The sequence below is a fragment of the Abrus precatorius genome, unplaced genomic scaffold (assembly GCF_003935025.1).
Source record: "Abrus precatorius isolate BTA unplaced genomic scaffold, Abrus_2018 Scaffold10, whole genome shotgun sequence".
Taxonomy (NCBI): Eukaryota; Viridiplantae; Streptophyta; class Magnoliopsida; order Fabales; family Fabaceae; genus Abrus; species Abrus precatorius.
In genome coordinates this window covers 30800478-30818815 of record NW_020874292.1, presented here as the reverse complement: position 1 = coordinate 30818815, position 18338 = coordinate 30800478, and the positions used below count along the sequence as shown (strand labels likewise).

At 36.1% G+C, this 18338-nt stretch overlaps 3 protein-coding genes across 3 annotated transcripts; 2 read left to right on the top strand and 1 right to left on the bottom strand.

Annotated features, from left to right (window-relative positions):
- Positions 1–7731: 7731 nt before the first annotated feature.
- LOC113853140 lies at positions 7732–8379 on the bottom strand. Its single transcript, XM_027483612.1, has 2 exons — positions 8253–8379; positions 7732–8181 (listed from the first exon to the last, which is right to left on the bottom strand). Exons 1-2 carry the CDS (start codon positions 8337–8339, stop codon positions 7732–7734), a joined length of 537 nt encoding a protein of 178 aa, XP_027339413.1. The 5' UTR covers positions 8340–8379.
- A 5107-nt stretch (positions 8380–13486) lies between these two features.
- LOC113852591 (RING-H2 finger protein ATL2) lies at positions 13487–14910 on the top strand. Its single transcript, XM_027482905.1, has one exon. It carries the CDS (start codon positions 13661–13663, stop codon positions 14552–14554), a length of 894 nt encoding a protein of 297 aa, XP_027338706.1. The 5' UTR covers positions 13487–13660; the 3' UTR covers positions 14555–14910.
- An 850-nt stretch (positions 14911–15760) lies between these two features.
- On the top strand, positions 15761–17948 carry LOC113852259 (probable acyl-CoA dehydrogenase IBR3). Its single transcript, XM_027482497.1, has 5 exons — positions 15761–15805; positions 15920–16204; positions 16830–16982; positions 17105–17209; positions 17536–17948. The coding sequence occupies exons 1-5, from the start codon at positions 15761–15763 to the stop codon at positions 17725–17727; spliced, it is 780 nt and encodes a 259-aa protein (XP_027338298.1). The 3' UTR covers positions 17728–17948.
- The last annotated feature ends 390 nt before the right edge of the window (positions 17949–18338 follow it).

Below are 18338 nucleotides of genomic sequence, written 5' to 3'. Positions count from 1 at the left end.
GGTGTGGCATTAGCCTGCAACTGGAAAAGAAAAAGGAGAAAGAAAAAGTCCATCAGTTCCTGATGAGTTTGGATGATTTCAGATATGGAACTGTGCGATCAAACATTCTAGCTACAGAACCACTTCCTTCTATTAACAAGGTGTATGCCACCTTGGTGCAAGAAGAAAGGATGAAGCTGATTACTAGGGCGAAGGAAGAGAGCGGAGGAGTGATGGGGCTCTTGGTGCAAACAACGTACAAAAGCAAAGCAAAAATTGAAGCAAAACAAATCACATGCTCACATTGTGGCAGATCTGGGCATGATATCAAGGGATGCTTTCAACTAAATGGGTATCCTGAATGGTGGGGCGATCGACCCCGCAATGAGGGAACAAGCAACCGAGCTCCTCAGAAACCAGGTGGACGTGGGAAAATTGGGACTACGCGTGCAAATACAGCGCAGGTCATGAATGATTCAAATGAATCGCACAATGCTTTAACTGGGCTCAGCAATGAGCAGTGGCAGACATTGATTGAAATGCTCAACACTGGCAAAGGAAATAAGATAGAAAAGATGACAGGTAAAGAAGCTTGTGATATATGGATTGTGGACAGTGGAGCCTCTAATCACATGACAAGAAGCTCAAAGTATTTGAGACAGCAACGCAAAGTTGCAGCATGTGCAGTAAGACTGCCTAATGGAGAGGAAGTTCTTGCTGAAAAAGCAGGAACAGTGACCCTTGAGGGGGGCTTAAATTACAGAATGTGTTATATGTGCCACAATTACGATGCAATTTAATCTCAATATCTCAATTAACTAATGACATGAATTGTTCAGTATTGTTCACTAATAAGCTTTGTGCAATGCAGGACCTCACATCGAGGATGATGATTGGAGCGGGTGAGCGGAAAAATGGGCTGTATTTATTTCAAGGGATTCACACAACAAAAGCATATTAGATAAGCATGGATAATCAATTCGACCTTTGGCACAAGAGAATGGGGCATCCTTCAAATAAAGTAATTCAAATGATTGCTGGTGTAAACCATGATTTTCCAGTTGAACATATGAATAAGATGTGTGAGGTGTGTCAAAGATCAAAACAAACAAAAGAAAAGTTTCCTTTGAGCAATTATCATGCCATAACCATTTTTGACTTGATCCATTGTGATTTATGGGGGCCTTATAGAACCTCCTCATCTTGTGGAGCCTCGTATTTTCTAACAATCGTGGATGATTATTCTCGAGCGATGTGAATATATTTGTTGCGTGAAAAGAAGGAAGTATCAAACACTCTTATAAATTTTTTTGCCCTCATTAAAAGACAATACAACAAACATGTTAAGAAAGTCAGAAGTGACAATGGCACCGAATTTATGTGTTTACACTCATATTTTTCTCAACATGGGATCATTCACCAAACCTCATGCGTCGGCACGCCTCAACAAAATGGAAGGGTAGAAAGAAAACATAGACACATCCTTAATGTGGCTCGAGCATTACGATTTCAAGGAAATTTGTCCATTCGGTTTTGGGGAGAATGTGTTCTCACTGCGGGGCATTTGATCAATCTTACACCTTCTTCTGTTCTTCAAGGTAAAACTCCTTATGAAATGATTCATGGAAAATCACCTAGCTATGAGCATCTAAGGGTGTTTGGATCACTTTGCTTTGCACAAAATCAATTCACTAAGGGGGACAAGTTTGAAAGTAGAAGCAGAAAATGTGTATTTGTGGGGTACCCGTTTGGTAAAAAGGGATGGAAACTATATGATTTGGACAAAGATGTCTTCTTTGACTCTCGTGATGTACAATTTGTGGAAAATGAATTCCCTTTTGCATCCCCGACTAAGCCAGCTGCGGTCATTACCCCAAGTACTGATGAATCTTTCTTTGATGAAAACTCAAGGGATCATCTCACCCCTGATGATCAGGGAGGTCAGTCAACTTCCCTCCATACACCCACACCACAAGATGACATCACGACCACCGAAGAGACAACCCCTATTAGCTCTCTTCCCCAGCAAGAAGATAGCAGTTCCCCGTCTCCAGTGGCTGAAGAACCATCTGCGGTCCCACTTGGCAGAGGACATCGCATAAAGAAGTCTTCCATACGCCTTCAAGACTATGTTACTAATACTATCAGCTTCACAAGCCCATCATTCCGCTCTCTCCCTCCATCGTCTTCCTCAAGTACGTCCTATGCCTTAACTAATTATGTTAGTTATAATAAATTTTCTGCAAAACATCGCAATTTTCTGGCTACGATAGGAACAGAACAGGAACCAAGGCACTATAATGAAGCTGCTCAGGATGCTCGCTGGCAAACAGCTATGGCCGACGAAATCCAAGCCCTTTAAGATAACGGCACCTGGGAAATCACTACTTTACCCCCTGGAAAAAAAGCTCTTGGGTGCAAATGGGTTTACCGAATAAAATATAATTCTGATGGAAGCATTGAACGCTTCAAAACTCGCCTAGTCATCCTGGGAAATCATCAAGTTGAGGGGATGGATTTCACTGAGACATTCGCACCAGTGGCAAAAATGGTGACGGTTCGCACCATTCTAGCTGTGGCCGCTGCAAAGGATTGGGAACTTCACCAAATGGATGTTCATAACGCCTTCTTACATGGTGATCTTTCAGAAGATGTTTTTATGAAACTACCGCCTGGGTTTCATGTACAAACTCAAGGAATGGTATGTAAACTTAAGAAATCTCTATATGGACTACGACAAGCACCAAGATGCTGGTTTGCCAAGCTATCCTCTGCTCTTCTCCGTTATGGCTTCCAACAATCTTCCTCGGATCACTCATTGTTTGTCTTTCGTCATAATCAGATTCAACTTGTCGTCCTTGTATACGTTGATGACCTCATCATTGCTGGAAACACTCCCTCGACTACACAACAGTTCAAAGACTATCTCCATACTTGTTTTCATATGAAGGATTTGGGTAAGCTTAAGTACTTTTTGGGGGTGGAAATTGCTCGTTCTTCTACTGGTCTTTTTCTCAATCAAAGAAAGTATGCACTAGACATTATTCTGGAGACTGGGTTACTTGGCTCGAAACCGTCTCCCACACCTTTGGAAGAAAACCATCGGCTGGCACTGGCCGAAGGTCCGCTTCTCTCTGATCCTGGAAAATATCGTCGTCTTGTTGGCCGTCTTATCTACCTATGCTTCACTCGCCCAGAATTGTCATGTAGTGTGCATACTCTGTCACAATTTTTGCATCAACCAAAAGAGGAACATTGGCAAGCTGCTCTTCGAGTAGTTCGCTATCTCAAAGGGCAGCCTGGCCAAGGAATCTTGCTACGACGGGACAATGACCTTAGATTATACGGTTGGTGTGACTCTGATTGGGCAAGTTGCCCCCTTACTCGAAGATTCATCACTGGCTGGTTTATTCTTCTCGGCAACTCCCCAATTTCCTGGAAAACAAAGAAGCAACACACAGTGTCTCGCTCATCTGCCGAAGCCGAATATCGCTCCATGGCCAACACTACATGTCAACTACAATGGTTGAAGGCTCTTCTTTCAGACCTCGACATTCATCATAATCAACCCATACCTCTTTCTTGTGACAGTCAATCCGCTCTCCATATTGCCAAGAACCCTGTGTTCCACGAGCGAACCAAGCACATTGAGGTCGATTGCCACCTCGTTCGTGATGCTGTCAGCCAGAATCTGATCCTTCCCTCTTATGTCCCCACTCATACACAGTTGGCGGACATATTTACTAAAGCCCTGGGTTCAAAACAGTTTAATGCTTTGCTGGTCAAGTTGGGTGTTCACGATTTGCACACTCCAACTTGAGGGGGGGTAATGAGAAATATTCGGCTCAATCATGTCCACATATGAAGCATATCCAGCCGTATCTGCAAGAGATCAAGGATCTAGTTGCAGTTTTTGGCAGGCATAGAAGTTGTTTTTGAGTATGATATGTATAAATACATGTATCATCTCTCTCAACAGAACAGAAATACACATTCCTTTTACCAAGGTATTAATTAATACTACTATTCAGTGTAGCTTCTGGTTGTGGTGCCCCATGAATAGCATAAAAGCCTATGGCCAAATGAGTACTAGCTCTTTTTCACCTTTCGTTGTGACCACACCCAGTGATCTTAGGAAAGAAAAACAACCCTTCTATAAAAAATCATCTTTAAAAAATGACTTTGAGATTATACTTTTATAATTATTTTACAAGAGCTACATAAATTAAAAGCCCTCCATGTTGAATGAAACTTTGAGTGGCTGCCATGAATAATTGGTATATGTTCTTTTGACACATAAGGCAAGTACTTGGGGTCGATGCTAATATTATTTTATACCATAGAGACAAAAATGCAAAGAGCTGTCACGAATTCATGATCTATACCATATATCACACACCCGTTCTGACAAACACACAGAAAGCTCAGATCAGCTAAAAACACGTGCAACTACACACTCTAGCAGGAAAAACCTTTGGTTGCTTAATGCCAAGGATTAGGCCACATTGTGACAAAACTTGTTATATTTCAGCGCCAACTTCTTGATAGAGAGAATCACGATGAATTCGCTTAGTGGAAGGCTGAACAATGATTCTAGAAACACCTGTCTCACCATGGAGTACTCGGGCACAGTGTGATGGAGTTAAAGGTGCCCTTCTTTCCCATTTATTCACAGATTCTGCCAGAATCCCAACAACCCCGTTCCCAAGCATGATCCTTTTACCTGTTTAAACACACCCAATTACCCCAACTCTTCATGCATGCACACCATAAACTCAAAAACAACACAATCACAAACCACCCAATTCCCTTCTCATAATTACCCTCAATATCAGTAATGGAATTGAACACGTTTTTGTGATTGATTGTGAATTATGATTGAAATTTAATGGGGATAAAAAGAAATCGAGTGAGCAACAAACAACAATAACAGAAGTGGTTTCTTACAAGATATGAGTATTAACAGAAAAAACTAAACTAGCATGAGCAAGTTGTGCAGTTTCTTGCTTTTGGTATGAATGAATAGATGTGAATGTGTCAGCAAAACAACAACAATCATGTAACATAATAAAAACTCTGGAAATGTGGGTGGTGACGTGTACTTGGACTGCAGAGTTTGCCATTGACAAGTAACGACATTCGAAGAATGGCAATTTCGATACTTTTAGCTACGTTTCCATTTTGTGCATCTTTTATTCCCAAAAAGCATGTAGTATCTTTAGTTGTGTTAGCAGCTTTAGGATCAATCATTGCCATCCAATTTGTTATTATGTTCTCTGTTGGAGCGTTGCTTCTATACTTCACCTGCAAATGTGCAATTCTTTTCGCACATGCAAGAAGAAACTGCAAGAAAAGTTCCATAGAACTATCAACTGTTCCAAGCTCCCATAGACAAACTGTAGCAGAGGAATTACCAATTGCACATAGCAGCAACATGACAATGTTTTTGTTTCTTGTTGCTCAAAGGAAACTACATGTTAAAAGATCAATTCAGTTGTATTGGCACAGATACATTTTCTCACGTGACAAAATGATCCATTTCCAAATAATAGACAACTTTCACATGACATAATAATGCCAAAATTTAACTTAGAGGATCAATTTCCTCTTACAGTATTTTCCAAATAAAGCTTAATTTGACTCATGTAATATATCTTTTTCTTTCATTACAATTGCATGCAGTCAAGTGCAAACATATCTGAGAATGCTACTTATTTCACTAGTTGTTGTTCAAGTCCTTCCTTGCTTTGTTTTGGTATGCAATCTTTCAATTTTTGCCTTTGATTGAGCATGGTGCAGAATTGTTAAGATTGTTAAGCCTACTCTTTTACCTTGAAAGAGAGATTTTTATGAATAATAAGATATCTTTTTATTAATAATATTTCAAAAAATTTAATTTTTGATCTAGCTCATTCAAGTCGGGTCGGGTGATCCATAAGTTTACTTTGAATGCTTCACTAATAACTTTAAACTTCCAGCTCTTACCGTATATTTCAAATTGGAGACATTTTTTGTGCCCCGCGTTATGTTTTGATTGAATTTGTATATTACTAATTGCATATGAATTTCGGAAGATCAAAGTTACGATGCTCTTCTTATTTTTGTTAAAAGTAAAATGCTAACTTTAAAGAATTAAAAGTATATATATATAGATAGTGTTAAATAATGAGTTTATATAAAAGTATTAAAAAACTAGGTTAATAAATTTTAACTTAATACTAAAAGATTATATAACATATTCTTCAAAAATAAATCAAATTAACACTTATCTCATTTATTATTATTATTATTATTATTATTTATTTTGTTGACCAGTATTCTTTAAAGAATCAATAAATAAAAAAATAAATCTTTATTAAAAATTATATGAAGATATATTAAAAATTATAAGAGTGAGTATATTTCTTCAATAAAATGTTTTTATTTTAATTTTTTAATTAGTAGCTTCATTAATATACTAATTAAAAAAATTTATCTTTAAATATACATACCTAATGAGTGTATATGAACTATTTCTGTATCTTTCTAGATAAATTGAGAGAGAAATATATAAGGTAAAAAGAAAAAAAAAAACAAGTATCTAAGAGAATGAATGTAATAGCAAGTAGAATAGAGATGTTTATTCTTTTTATCCGTGGGGGATGAGGCCAGAGCCAAATTGTGTGCATGTGTAGATTGCACTTTGGATTGGATGTTAAAATAAAAATGAAAAATGCAGAGCAGAGACCTCAGTCAGCCACAACATTGTCCCAGCCGATATAATAGGGACAAGAGATAAAGTAAAAAAACTATATTTTAAGGAGTGGAATAAACTAATACAGATTCTTGGCTATATTATGTTAACCTTTTCTCTTTTCAGCCTTAATTGTTTACAGAAAGAATCAAATCTTAAGCTTTACAAGCCAATTCAACCTTTTCAGTTTTCACACAAATTCAACCATCTTTATGGAACTTTTAGCAAACGTGTAATCATAGAAACCGCTTATTTTTCAAAAACTCTACTAACCAACATCTCAAGAACCCAATGAATATAATAAATACTTTTTATTCAACATTTCTTTTTAACTTCTTATAGTGAGTTTAGGAAGAGTTACAGAAAACCTTGGCATGTCATGCCAAATTGCAAGTGCACATGCAGTGGTCGTTTATTGATTTGGAATTTTCCTCCGAGATCGACCCTTCGTGCTTTCCCCTCTTCCTCTATCTACATGCTATTCTTTTCCCTTACCACATTGACAATGAAAGAAAATGCTTTTATAAAATAACCTACTTTTCCCTCTAATATTCCCACCTTTTACATCTCACGAAACGTTGCCGTTTCGGGGCTCACACCCCCCAATTCCCAAGCAAATTGCTTCACTTCACTTTGATTTTAAGTGGGGTCGAAATTAACGGAACCAAATCTTGGCGCTACATTAGTAACGTGCAAATATTACAAGAAGCAACTAACACTTGCCGTGATCCTCATTTTCAGGACCAGATTACAATGAATATTATTTAAAAATGAGAGTGAGGAATTCACAACAACTCATGTGGGATGGAACAATCAACTTTGGTCAAAAGCAAGGTAAGTTCAGTTGCACATTTTTTTAATAAATAAAAGTGGGCAACAAACACTAAAAGGAGGATCCAGCTTTTCCTCCAGTGGATCAAACAAACGCCTTTGGTTAGCTGAAAAATAAGAAAATAGGATCCATGAATTTGAAAGTGGAAACAACATTATCACGTGACTTGAATGGTTCAACTTAAAGTTCAAGTGACCAAATAAATGGGCATGCTTGAAGTAGACATCCTCTGCTGCAGTTGTTGCTGTTCCATGTTGAGGTCTCGGAGACTCAAGTAAGGCGTGTCCACCTCCCCCTTCGCCGCCGGCGCCAAGGTTCCGGCGAGTGGCCCGGAGGATGGCCGGCTAGTGGTGCGGTAGGGCGTGGTGGACCCACTTCTGCTCTCGGTCCAGTAAACGGGGCCTGAAATGGAGGCCCGGAAGGCACGAGCCCGGGCTTGGTGAACGTCGTCGTTTTCACGGGGGTGGGCCCATCTCCATTTAAAGAAAAAGAGGGCGCTTCTCCACCAGCGTTTCTTCTTAGGCTTGTGAAGCTTGGCCCTTGAGTCCTCCTTGGAAATGGGCTTCTGAAGCTTGAAGTGTATGGAGTCTATGGATCTTGACGTCTCGCGCTTGTGCTTCATGGCTTCTTCCAACACCTGTTTTGGAGAATAATGAGAGAGCTGAACAATTGATTAATTGTTGTGTGTGAAAATAGAGAAAGAGAGACCTGAAAATAGTTGATTTGAGGATCAAAGCCATAGTCGCTGAAGTGTTGGGGGTCTGGAATGGGGAAAATTGGGGACCTGTTGGACATTGTGAGTGTGGTGATTGGGTGAGGAAAAGAAAGGGGAAGAAAGAAGAGAAGAGAAGAGAGAGAGAGCGGCGAAGGTGATGGTTGAATGAGAATGAGAGTGGGTAAAGCGTAGTAAATGCATTTCACATCTTTTGGTGCCTCCTATTTAATTCCGCTATTTATTAGTATTAGCTTCCTTACAGCCAAAACTACTCATTGCTTCCTCCACTTCCTGTAACCAACGCTGTCTCTATTTTCTATGCCTTCTTTTTTATATGAAAATGAAAATTACTTTTTCGATGTTATATTACCCCAATACCAAAATATTAAAAAGGCAACATACTCATATTTATAATTACAGCTACTAAAATAACAAATTGGACATATTTCGTGTTTTTTTCTTTTTTGTGTTTAATAATCTTAACTTTATAAAAAAATCAAAATACATTTTTTTATATTCCTTTAAAATTATCTGAAGATGATTTAACATTTTTATTAATATTAAAAATAAAATTTAGATTAAATAAATATATTTGAAAAAAATTATTAAACAGTATAAAATTTATTAGATCGTACACCTTGACCTTACTCTATATTTGAGAGCACAAGTGTATATGATCAACGCATTCCCGTAGATATTTGTTCAGACATCTTTGTCGGTTTCATGCTTTTCAGAAGTTAAGAGTGTATTTCGTATGACCTCGTAAGGTTTGAATTGGCATTATAATTGCTTATAGGTTTTATTAACGGTCGACATCAATTTTAATATATAATTCTCTTCAATTAAAATTTAAAAAACTCTTTTCTTCTTCTTTTAATTCTCTCAAAATTTTCTTTCAAATAATTCTCTAAACACTGCTTATTGAAGAACAAATTTGTTTAAAAATATTATTAATGGACATATTTCAAATCAGTTTATCATAACTTTGAATAATTTTTCATGCCTCTAACACTAGCCCTTGCTGTTCTGATTTTGTTTCTATTCTTATGCTCTCGTTTACAGTTTTACTAGTATTGATCTGTTTGTTTTATAAGCGATGCTGGCATGTTTACTCTTATGTGTTTTTTCTTTTAATGGTTCAAACACTTTTTGTTGACTATTGCTTAATGCTGAAGCACGTTTGAGAAGCTGTTTACGGTGAAAAATGATAATTATAAACAAATAATTCAAAGATCAATCTAGGGACTGGATTTAGGTCCTCTGTGGATTCTTTTAAGTTTGTTGTTAACATAACGGTGAAATGGACGCGTAAATTCAGCAATTTAGCAAAAATAGTGAATATTAAACGTGTATAATTGACTCAAACATAGAAGTTCATTACAGAAAAGTATGAAATAAGAAATGAATTGCAGAAACAAGAACAAAAGCAAACAAACGAAGAAACTTGAATTGAAATACAGAATGTAAAGGTATAAGAATGTAAATATGCTGAAATGTAAACGTACGACTCCTCACAACGGCGAACCGCGACCACCGTGGGTCTCCTTGTAGCTGGTGTCTGGCGTGGTGCAGGGTTTCAGCGTCTCAGAGTGTTTAGGTGCGGTGTCTGGGTGCAAAAAGTCGTCCCCTGTGAAATAGTGTTTTGTAGTATTTATAGACATGAAGATCACCACTATTTTCCTCCTTTTGCAAGCACTTCTTAGTAACTGCCTTCAACTGTTGATGCTCACTATCCACGATTGCTTGTAATCGTGCTGTTTGTTGGGACTGTAACCGCTATCGCCCATGATCTCCTTTGCGTAGTGGTGAATGTTGATAACTACTGGTAACCGCTTTTGGATTTTTCAATACTCTTATCTTTCGAGTATTTCTGAGAGAAACCTAGGAGACTCTTTTAATGTTATGGCCTTAGAATAGTTTCTTCTTGACTTCTCTTTTCGAGCCATCTTGGAGTTTTGAGAGCTTGTCTTGGTCTTGTGGACTTAGAACATTTTCTTTACTCATTTCTGTTTTTCGAGTAATTCTGGAGGGACTTTAGAGCTCAACCAGATTTGTGGACTTAAAATATTTTCTGACCACTTCTTATTTTTCGAGCAATTCTGGAGGAAATCTGGAGCTTAGCCAAGTTTGTGGACTTAGAATATTTTCTTACCACTTCCTGCTTTTCAAGCAGTTTTGGGTGTCAGGTACTTAGAAACTCCTCAAATATTCCTCGAAAAGCCATCAGTTTTTGTGGACTTAGAATATTTTCCTGTCTTTCAAGCAGTTTAGAGAAAAATCAACAATGTGACAAAAATATCCTAAAATAGCTTGAAATATGTTCCTTTTAATTGAAACCAAAGATCTTCCAATATTCTCTTATGTTCAGGCTTATCTTTGACTCCTTCTTGACCCTCAAAACTTGTTGAAATGTAGTTTCTTTCAAGGTAATTTTTAACTTAAAAAATTTTTCTTATCCTAGACAGAAGCACGACGATTATGTTTTCAATCGACCTCAAAAAGCTTAATGATTATTGTTAGATAGGATGGTGATGATTCCATTTATAACTGCCAAACCTGTTTTGGACCCATGATTAATTGGGCCACGGTGGGTTTCCGGTCCATTTAGTTGTTGGATGAGCCTGGTAGTAAAAAATTATTTAAGTTATATATACCTTAGTAGTGTCAAAGTTTGACATTCACGTTACTCTAAACAAACAAAAGCTTAACATGGATATTGTAGAAATTAATTAACATCTTTTAATTTCTGATTCTAAAAATTTTGGACCGTTGATGGACACGTGAAATCCAACTCTTAAAGATAATAACATAGAAAGTGAATGGTTCAGAAGCAGTCAAACTATTATTCCTAAAATTGCATCCATTATTATAGAAGACAATGCACCCTTTTGAGCTTTTTGCCTTCGCCTGAAAAGCCACAATAACAATTGTTGTTTAGTTCCTCTCCACTTGTGTTGAGATTATGGACGACAGCTATGACTTTATTAGCCTCTCAGAGTTCGCCATTTTTTGTCATTTTGACACCATGGATGACATCAATGCCAAGCAACTAAGAGAGGGGTAAAGAGATAAACATATATTTTGTAGAGAACAATTTCTTCAACAGTTGTTCTTACATATAAATTTTGATCAATTTATTACTACCTATGTATTTATTTATTTGTTCACTGTAAGAGGATAATATATAAATTAAGAAATATAATTAATAGTTTAATACCATTGTATATATATGTTAAAATTATTTTTAACTTTCTAATATAATTTTTACTATTATCTCTCTTATTTAAGATAATAGTGTGAATTGTATTTAAGAATTATAGATAAAAACAAAGTAAAAATATCATAATTGTTACGATCTTAAACTTTTAAATGAACAGATAATTTTTTTCCTTCAAAAGTCGACCGATAAAAATAACAGAGAGAATATACAAATGCCTAAAAAAATATCTTCAACTTGATTGGTTTCCGAATCTTGTGATGCTATTATGCATTGAACTTAAAAGGGAACTCAGAAACGCTTGCAATAATATGGTTGGCGAAAATTATTTTTGTATGATTGGAATATCGTTATCTCTCTCAACCAATAACAAAATGATATATATATATATATATATATATATATATATATATATATATATTATTTATTTATTTATTTTTATTGAAATCTAAGTTAAGTCAAAAATAAAAAATATCAAATTTTAAAAATTTATTTTATAAAAAAATATAAACAAACACATAATTCTTATCATCTTAATTTGAAGAGAAGGAAGATAACAAAAAAACTGACAGGTATCTAATGTAAGGAAAGCGAAAAGCAACAAAATAGAAAAAGAATATGAATAATTATTTTTTCATTCAGAATAAATAATTTTTTTTTAATTATAGAGTAAACTTTACTTTAATCTTCAATATTGTTATTATCAATAACTTTAATTTGTTTACTTTACTTCCTGATTTGAAAAATATCATTTATTTTTAATTTAATTTTTATTTTATCTCTAAAAAATTAAAGTAAATAATATTTTATAAATCGAGCAACTAAAGAGGGGATAATTTTCCTGTTTGTTTTTCGATTATTCTTTTTTCCTTTGCAATAAAGTAAACGACGTATAATCAAAGAAACGAAGATTAACGTTTACACTTTACACTGGACAGGATCCGTTTTGGTTAAGTAAGCAAGTTGACCATTGTCTTTGCTATACAAGTTGACCACTGTCCCCTTCAAGTTTCACGTTTGCTTCTATTATTTATGGTTTATACTTAATAGCGAAGATTAAATATTACTAATACATCTACGCAATGTAAAAACTTACAATTTTTAATTTCGAAAACACAATAAATTATTTTAAATATTAGCAAATGTCATAATTTATAATTTTTTGTAATCAAATGTTATTACATGACGTGATTGTATTGAAAGTTTAGTATTACATAACAATTTAGATTAAAGGCTAGTCAGAGCCAAAATAACATTTTTAGCTTTTGTCATTATTATTTTCTTAATTATACTTTAAATATCTAGATTTTATTTTTATTTCTATTTTATTTAAATTTATTTAATTATTTTAATTTTATAATTATTTATATTACATTTTTTTCAAAATTTTATTTAATAATTAATAAAAATATAACCAAAATGCAACGTATCAATTTGTATAAAATTAATAAAGAAGTATAAAAATTAGAATACAAAAGCAAATAAAATTCATAAAATACAATACATTTTCATTTAATTATTTTATGTATGTTTTGAATTTATATAAGGGTATAATAAATTAAAACAAAAATTGAATTAGATATAAATTAAAATTACATTTAAGCTAATTTTATTTATTAAAATACAGATAGAGCATATTTAGTTATGCTAAGCACAAATTAATGTGATCTTTCTACCCCGTTTACCAATAGAAAGCATAATAAAGTTAATAATTGAACAAACAAATAATTTAAACATGGCAAAGTTGTATATTGAATTGGAATGTTTAAGATTAAAAAAAGAAAAAAATAGCCGCGTGGAAAACAGTAAAGCGTGGGTCTGGGAGGGGAAAGTGCAACCCAATTTCCCCAATCTTCGCATTAACGTCAACAGTGCCTGAAAATGTACAAAATTTAGAAACATAAAAAAAAGAAAAAAAAGGGAAAGCGCGTCAACAGTGGCGTCTGTTGAAGATTGACAAGAACAGATGATGATATAAAGCAAAAATGATAATATAAAAACCTCATCTCATCTCATCCGTCAAAGTTTCAAGAAACCCTTCAGAACCTTCCTCACTCTTTCTTCTTCTTTTTATAAACTAACCAAACCATAATCCTTTTTATTCATTCATTAGTTATTATTATTATTATTTATAGTTTATCTTTCTACCTCTTATTCACTCTCTCTCACTCACTCACACACAACATGGCTCAAGTCGAAAACGATGAAGCCACACGAAAATTCAAGGAGAATCCAATCCCCAACGATTTCGATGCAAAGGGTTACAGTCTCAGCGGCAAGATCATGCTCTCCGCCATAATCCTTCTCTTCTTCGTCGTCATTTTGATGCTCTGTCTTCACATATACGCCCGATGGTACCTTATTCGCGCTCGTCGCCGTCACCTCCGCCGCAACCGTCGTAGCGGTCGGACGCAGCTCGTGTTCTACGACCACGCCGACAACCCCGCCGCCATCTCCCGTGGCCTCGACGCCGCCGTCATCGCCTCGCTTCCTGTCTTCTCCTACGACCCCAAGAATCAGCCGGAGAATCCGACGGAATGTGCTGTGTGTTTGTCGGAGTTCGAATCGGGTGAAATGGGTCGGGTTTTGCCCAAATGTAACCACAGCTTTCATACTGAGTGTATAGACATGTGGTTCCATTCTCACGCCACGTGTCCGCTTTGTCGTGCTCCGGTTGAACCCGCGCCCGAAGGAGAGACCCGAGCCGAAGTGGTTATAATGGTGTGTGAACTGGAATCCGGTTCGGGTTCCGGTTCGGGTTCAATGGAAGATGAGAACCGAAACCGAACCGGTCGAGAGGGTTCATGTTCTACTTCTTCGGTCGGGACGAGGAAACCGTCGTTAGTTGGTGTGACCGTTGAGGTGCCTTTGAGGAACGAGAATTTTGGGGACGAGTCGAGTTGCGACTCGCCCTCGACACAGTCTTCGTTTCGGTCGCCGATGAGTCGTATGTTGTCGTTCAAGAGAATACTTAGTAGGGAACGGAAGGGAAGCGTTTCCCCGTCGTCGTGCGGCGGCGCTTGCAGCTCTGCGGCTGAGTCCAACGCGGAACGAGGTGGGGGCGACGAGACTCGGTGAGTCGGTACTGACGTGGCGCCTTACGAAGCGAAAACCTGTTAGAAGCGTGGGTTTGGCGCGTGGCGGCGACTGTAGATGGATTTGTAAGGGGATAGTGGGGACGTGAGTGGAGGCAGTGAGCGGCGCGTGAGGATACGTGGCACGCAGAGGCACAGAATGTAATTTGTGTTAAGCTTAGGATGATGTTCCTATTTGTTTATACTATTTTCTTTATTTTTTGTTGGTTGGATTCGGACAACAGTAAAATACAATACAATGCTTGTACATAGTAAGTGTGAAAACAACTTCAAAGGATAACTCTGTTCTTGGCAATGATATTTGTTTTCTTTTTTATCTCTTAATTAATTAATTTTCTTTTGTGCATGAATCACGTGATTATTTTTTTTTAGTTCTCTTTTAAAATGTGTTTACAACAATAATTAGGATAAGAGTGGTCGATTACATGGATTATTCAAATTTATTAAAAATTAAATTTTCAGTGATATTAATTATCAATCTCTTTCAATAATTTTTTAAAATTTTCACTTATGCAATCGTTTCTTATTTTATACTCATTCTTTTCAAAAATTTAATTTTTCTCACTTCCGCACTTTATAAAGTATAAACTAAAGCATATGATTTTAAACCACGTTCTTTATAAATATCATCATGTTTGAATTCTTAATCTTGCAAAATTTGGTAAGCATTTTAATATTAATCATTAAATTTTACTTTCAGATTAAGGTATTAAAAGCAATATTATCCAAAGTAACTAATAACCCCATTATTAATATGGTACCACAAAAAAAATTGATTTTTTTTTCTAAATATATGCACTGTTTATAGAGTAATATTAACAAGTTTGAATTGGTGAAAGAAATTCTTAATTTAGAGTAAAATGTTTGAATAATGTAATCATCAAATTTTGACCTGACCTTTTACCATTTAATAACAGGAGGAATAAGATTAATGAAGACAATATGTGAACCCATAGTCCTAGGCCAACATCTAGCTAGCAGCCCGATGCTGCTTGGGAATTTATTGAACGCAAATCCGTACTTCCGCACTCACATGTAATGTATCTCAAATATAATTTGTTACTTTACTTGAAGCTAATCATATTGCTAGATTATTAGTATATTACACTAATAGCTCAGTCATTTTTACTCTAACAAATCAGATGCAAATGCACAACACTATTCAAAGGAGTTGGCGAATGGGAATGATATGCAGGGCCTCTCAAATCAGGGGAAGTTTGTTCCTAGTCAAAAGGTTTTGGCGCTGAGGATCAAATTAATTAAGTTCATGGAGGAACACATATACCCCCTTGGAAAATGTAGAATTCAAGATGTAGAATTCTTATAGTTATGGTGAGTATTTGGTTAGAAGTTATTGCTTCAAGAGTCAACGTGCTATTCAAATCAACAGAGATTAGAGAGTAACCAAAACATACATGGACAGGGCAAAACTGACTTCAATGCAGCAAAGCATAAACAGCAATCTATGATCTTGGTGGATATCCAGACTCCTGGTGTTCACATAAAGAGACCACTGACAGTGTTTGGCTTTGACGATGCTCCTCATGGGCATGCAGAAGTAACATTTGAAAATGTTTGTGTGCCAGCAAAAAACATCATACTGGGTGAAGGACGTGGATTTGAGATTGCTCAAGTAAGTTGAAAAATATTTCCTTTGGGTTTGGGTTGAATACCGGGATGTGATCTTTGTTTGAACACTGTTATCCACTAAAATTAAACACTTTTTTGTACAATTAAATTCAACTCTGCTTGAATGCTTGCAGAGCTTCAACTTTCATGTGTCAATTCCTCCCATGGTCTAAAGAGTAATACCACCTTAAATCAATGTTACTGGCATTTTTTCTTAGGGACTAATATTGTAGATACCATAACATAACAGGCACTTGAGTAAATAGAGATAGTGTTAAAGGCTTGAAGATGTTCCTGTTTACCTCACCAGGCACCTTTTAAGCGCAAAATCATGACGCTCATTCCAATAGACTGAAGAGGACTATTCCTCATGTGAACCCATAGTCTTTGGCCAACATCTAGCTAGCAGCCCGATGATTTCAGATATGAGACATCTTATCAGTATAAATTACCATTTAAAAAGTGAACACATCAATAATAGTTTTAAAAATTATCCTAACAAGTATATGAATTATTTGAGCTTTCTAACAGCGAACACTATATCTCCCTTTATTGTTTGAGATGCTTGCTGAAGTACCAAATATATATATGTGTGTGTGTGGGCCCACGGATGACTTGCATTCTTGCAGGGTAGGCTTGGTCCTGGAAGGCTGCACCATTGTATGAGACTGATAGGTGTTGCTGAACGAGGCATGCATATGATGGTTCAAAGAGCTCTTAATAGAAGAACATTTGGGAAGTTGATTGCTCAACATGGTTCATTTCTTTCAGATATGGCCAAGGTATTAGGATTCTCATGAGATTGGGTTAAAAAAAAGAAGCAATTATCTAAGTGAGAAGAGTAGAAATCTGTTTTAGTTTGACTTCATTCGAGGTCTCCGCTTACTTAGCTTCCTTTGTTCAGTGCCGAATAGAGCTAGAGAAGACCAGATTGTTAGTGTTGGAAGCGGCTGATCAGCTTGATAGGCATGGGAACAAAAAAGCTCGGGGGATAATAGCAATGGCAAAGGTAATTGCTGTTTGTAACACAGCATATATTGTCCAGTCTTACGGTACATTTGGATATATAACTTAAGTACTTATTCAATAAGCTCTTTTTATATGACTACTTATGCCATAAATTTAACCACAAAATATATTAGGATAAGCTGAAATCAACTTATTTTGATAAGTTATATTAAGAAGATTTTTGAAATATGTTAAAAAGCAACTTATGGAAGTCATAAGCTATTTTTATAAGCTCTCTACAAGCTATTCTAAACAGACCCTAAATCTTATATTCTTATCATTTCATTTCTGTTGATTTTATTTCAACCCTGCTTGGTATGAGAGCAGGTAGCTGCGCCAAACATGACTCTAAAGGTGATTGACATGGCAATCCAAGTGCATGGAGCAGCTGGTGTATCATCTGACACAGTCCTGGCACACATGTGGGCAACTGCAAGGACATTGAGAATCGCAGATGGTCCAGATGAAGTCCACCTGGGGACCATAGCCAAGTTAGAACTACAGAGAGCCAAGCTTTAAGAAGTTCAACAGTCTGCACCACTAGAATGAAACAGGAAGTTAAATTGCCACCAAGGAAAAAGCATTTATGACAATAGCATTGTTCCCAAATGCTTTTGGAAGCATTGCATAACGTGTATTTGTTCAAAATAAGCTTGCTCACTGTATTCCAGGTTGGTAACGCTTGTATTCTTTGTTAAATAGTATACACCATAACAATGTTGTTGCTGAGAGAAAATAAAAATGATACTGGGTGTGGCAGTCTTGTTCTCATTTACAAACATAAATATATACCAAGATTATCCGTGGTAGAGATTAAAGATGCATGCTTGAATATCTTAACCACGCCTAAGCAAATATGTGAGCCACAACTTGGTGCCTTATTCTCCATGTTTCAGAAGAGTGCTAAATACTCTGCTTCTCCATTCCTCCCATTCTCATTGACACATCTTCACATCATACAACCTCTGCATTTAACAGAAATAATACAGTAAAACGTAAATCAAGAGACCGTAGCGTTGTTAAACTTCTACCATTTTAATGCTTAACTTAAAATTTTAAAAGCAAAACATTTGCTACGTAATTCCCACATTTCAAATGAAAGGAGTAAAAATAAGTTGGGTTGAGTAGGC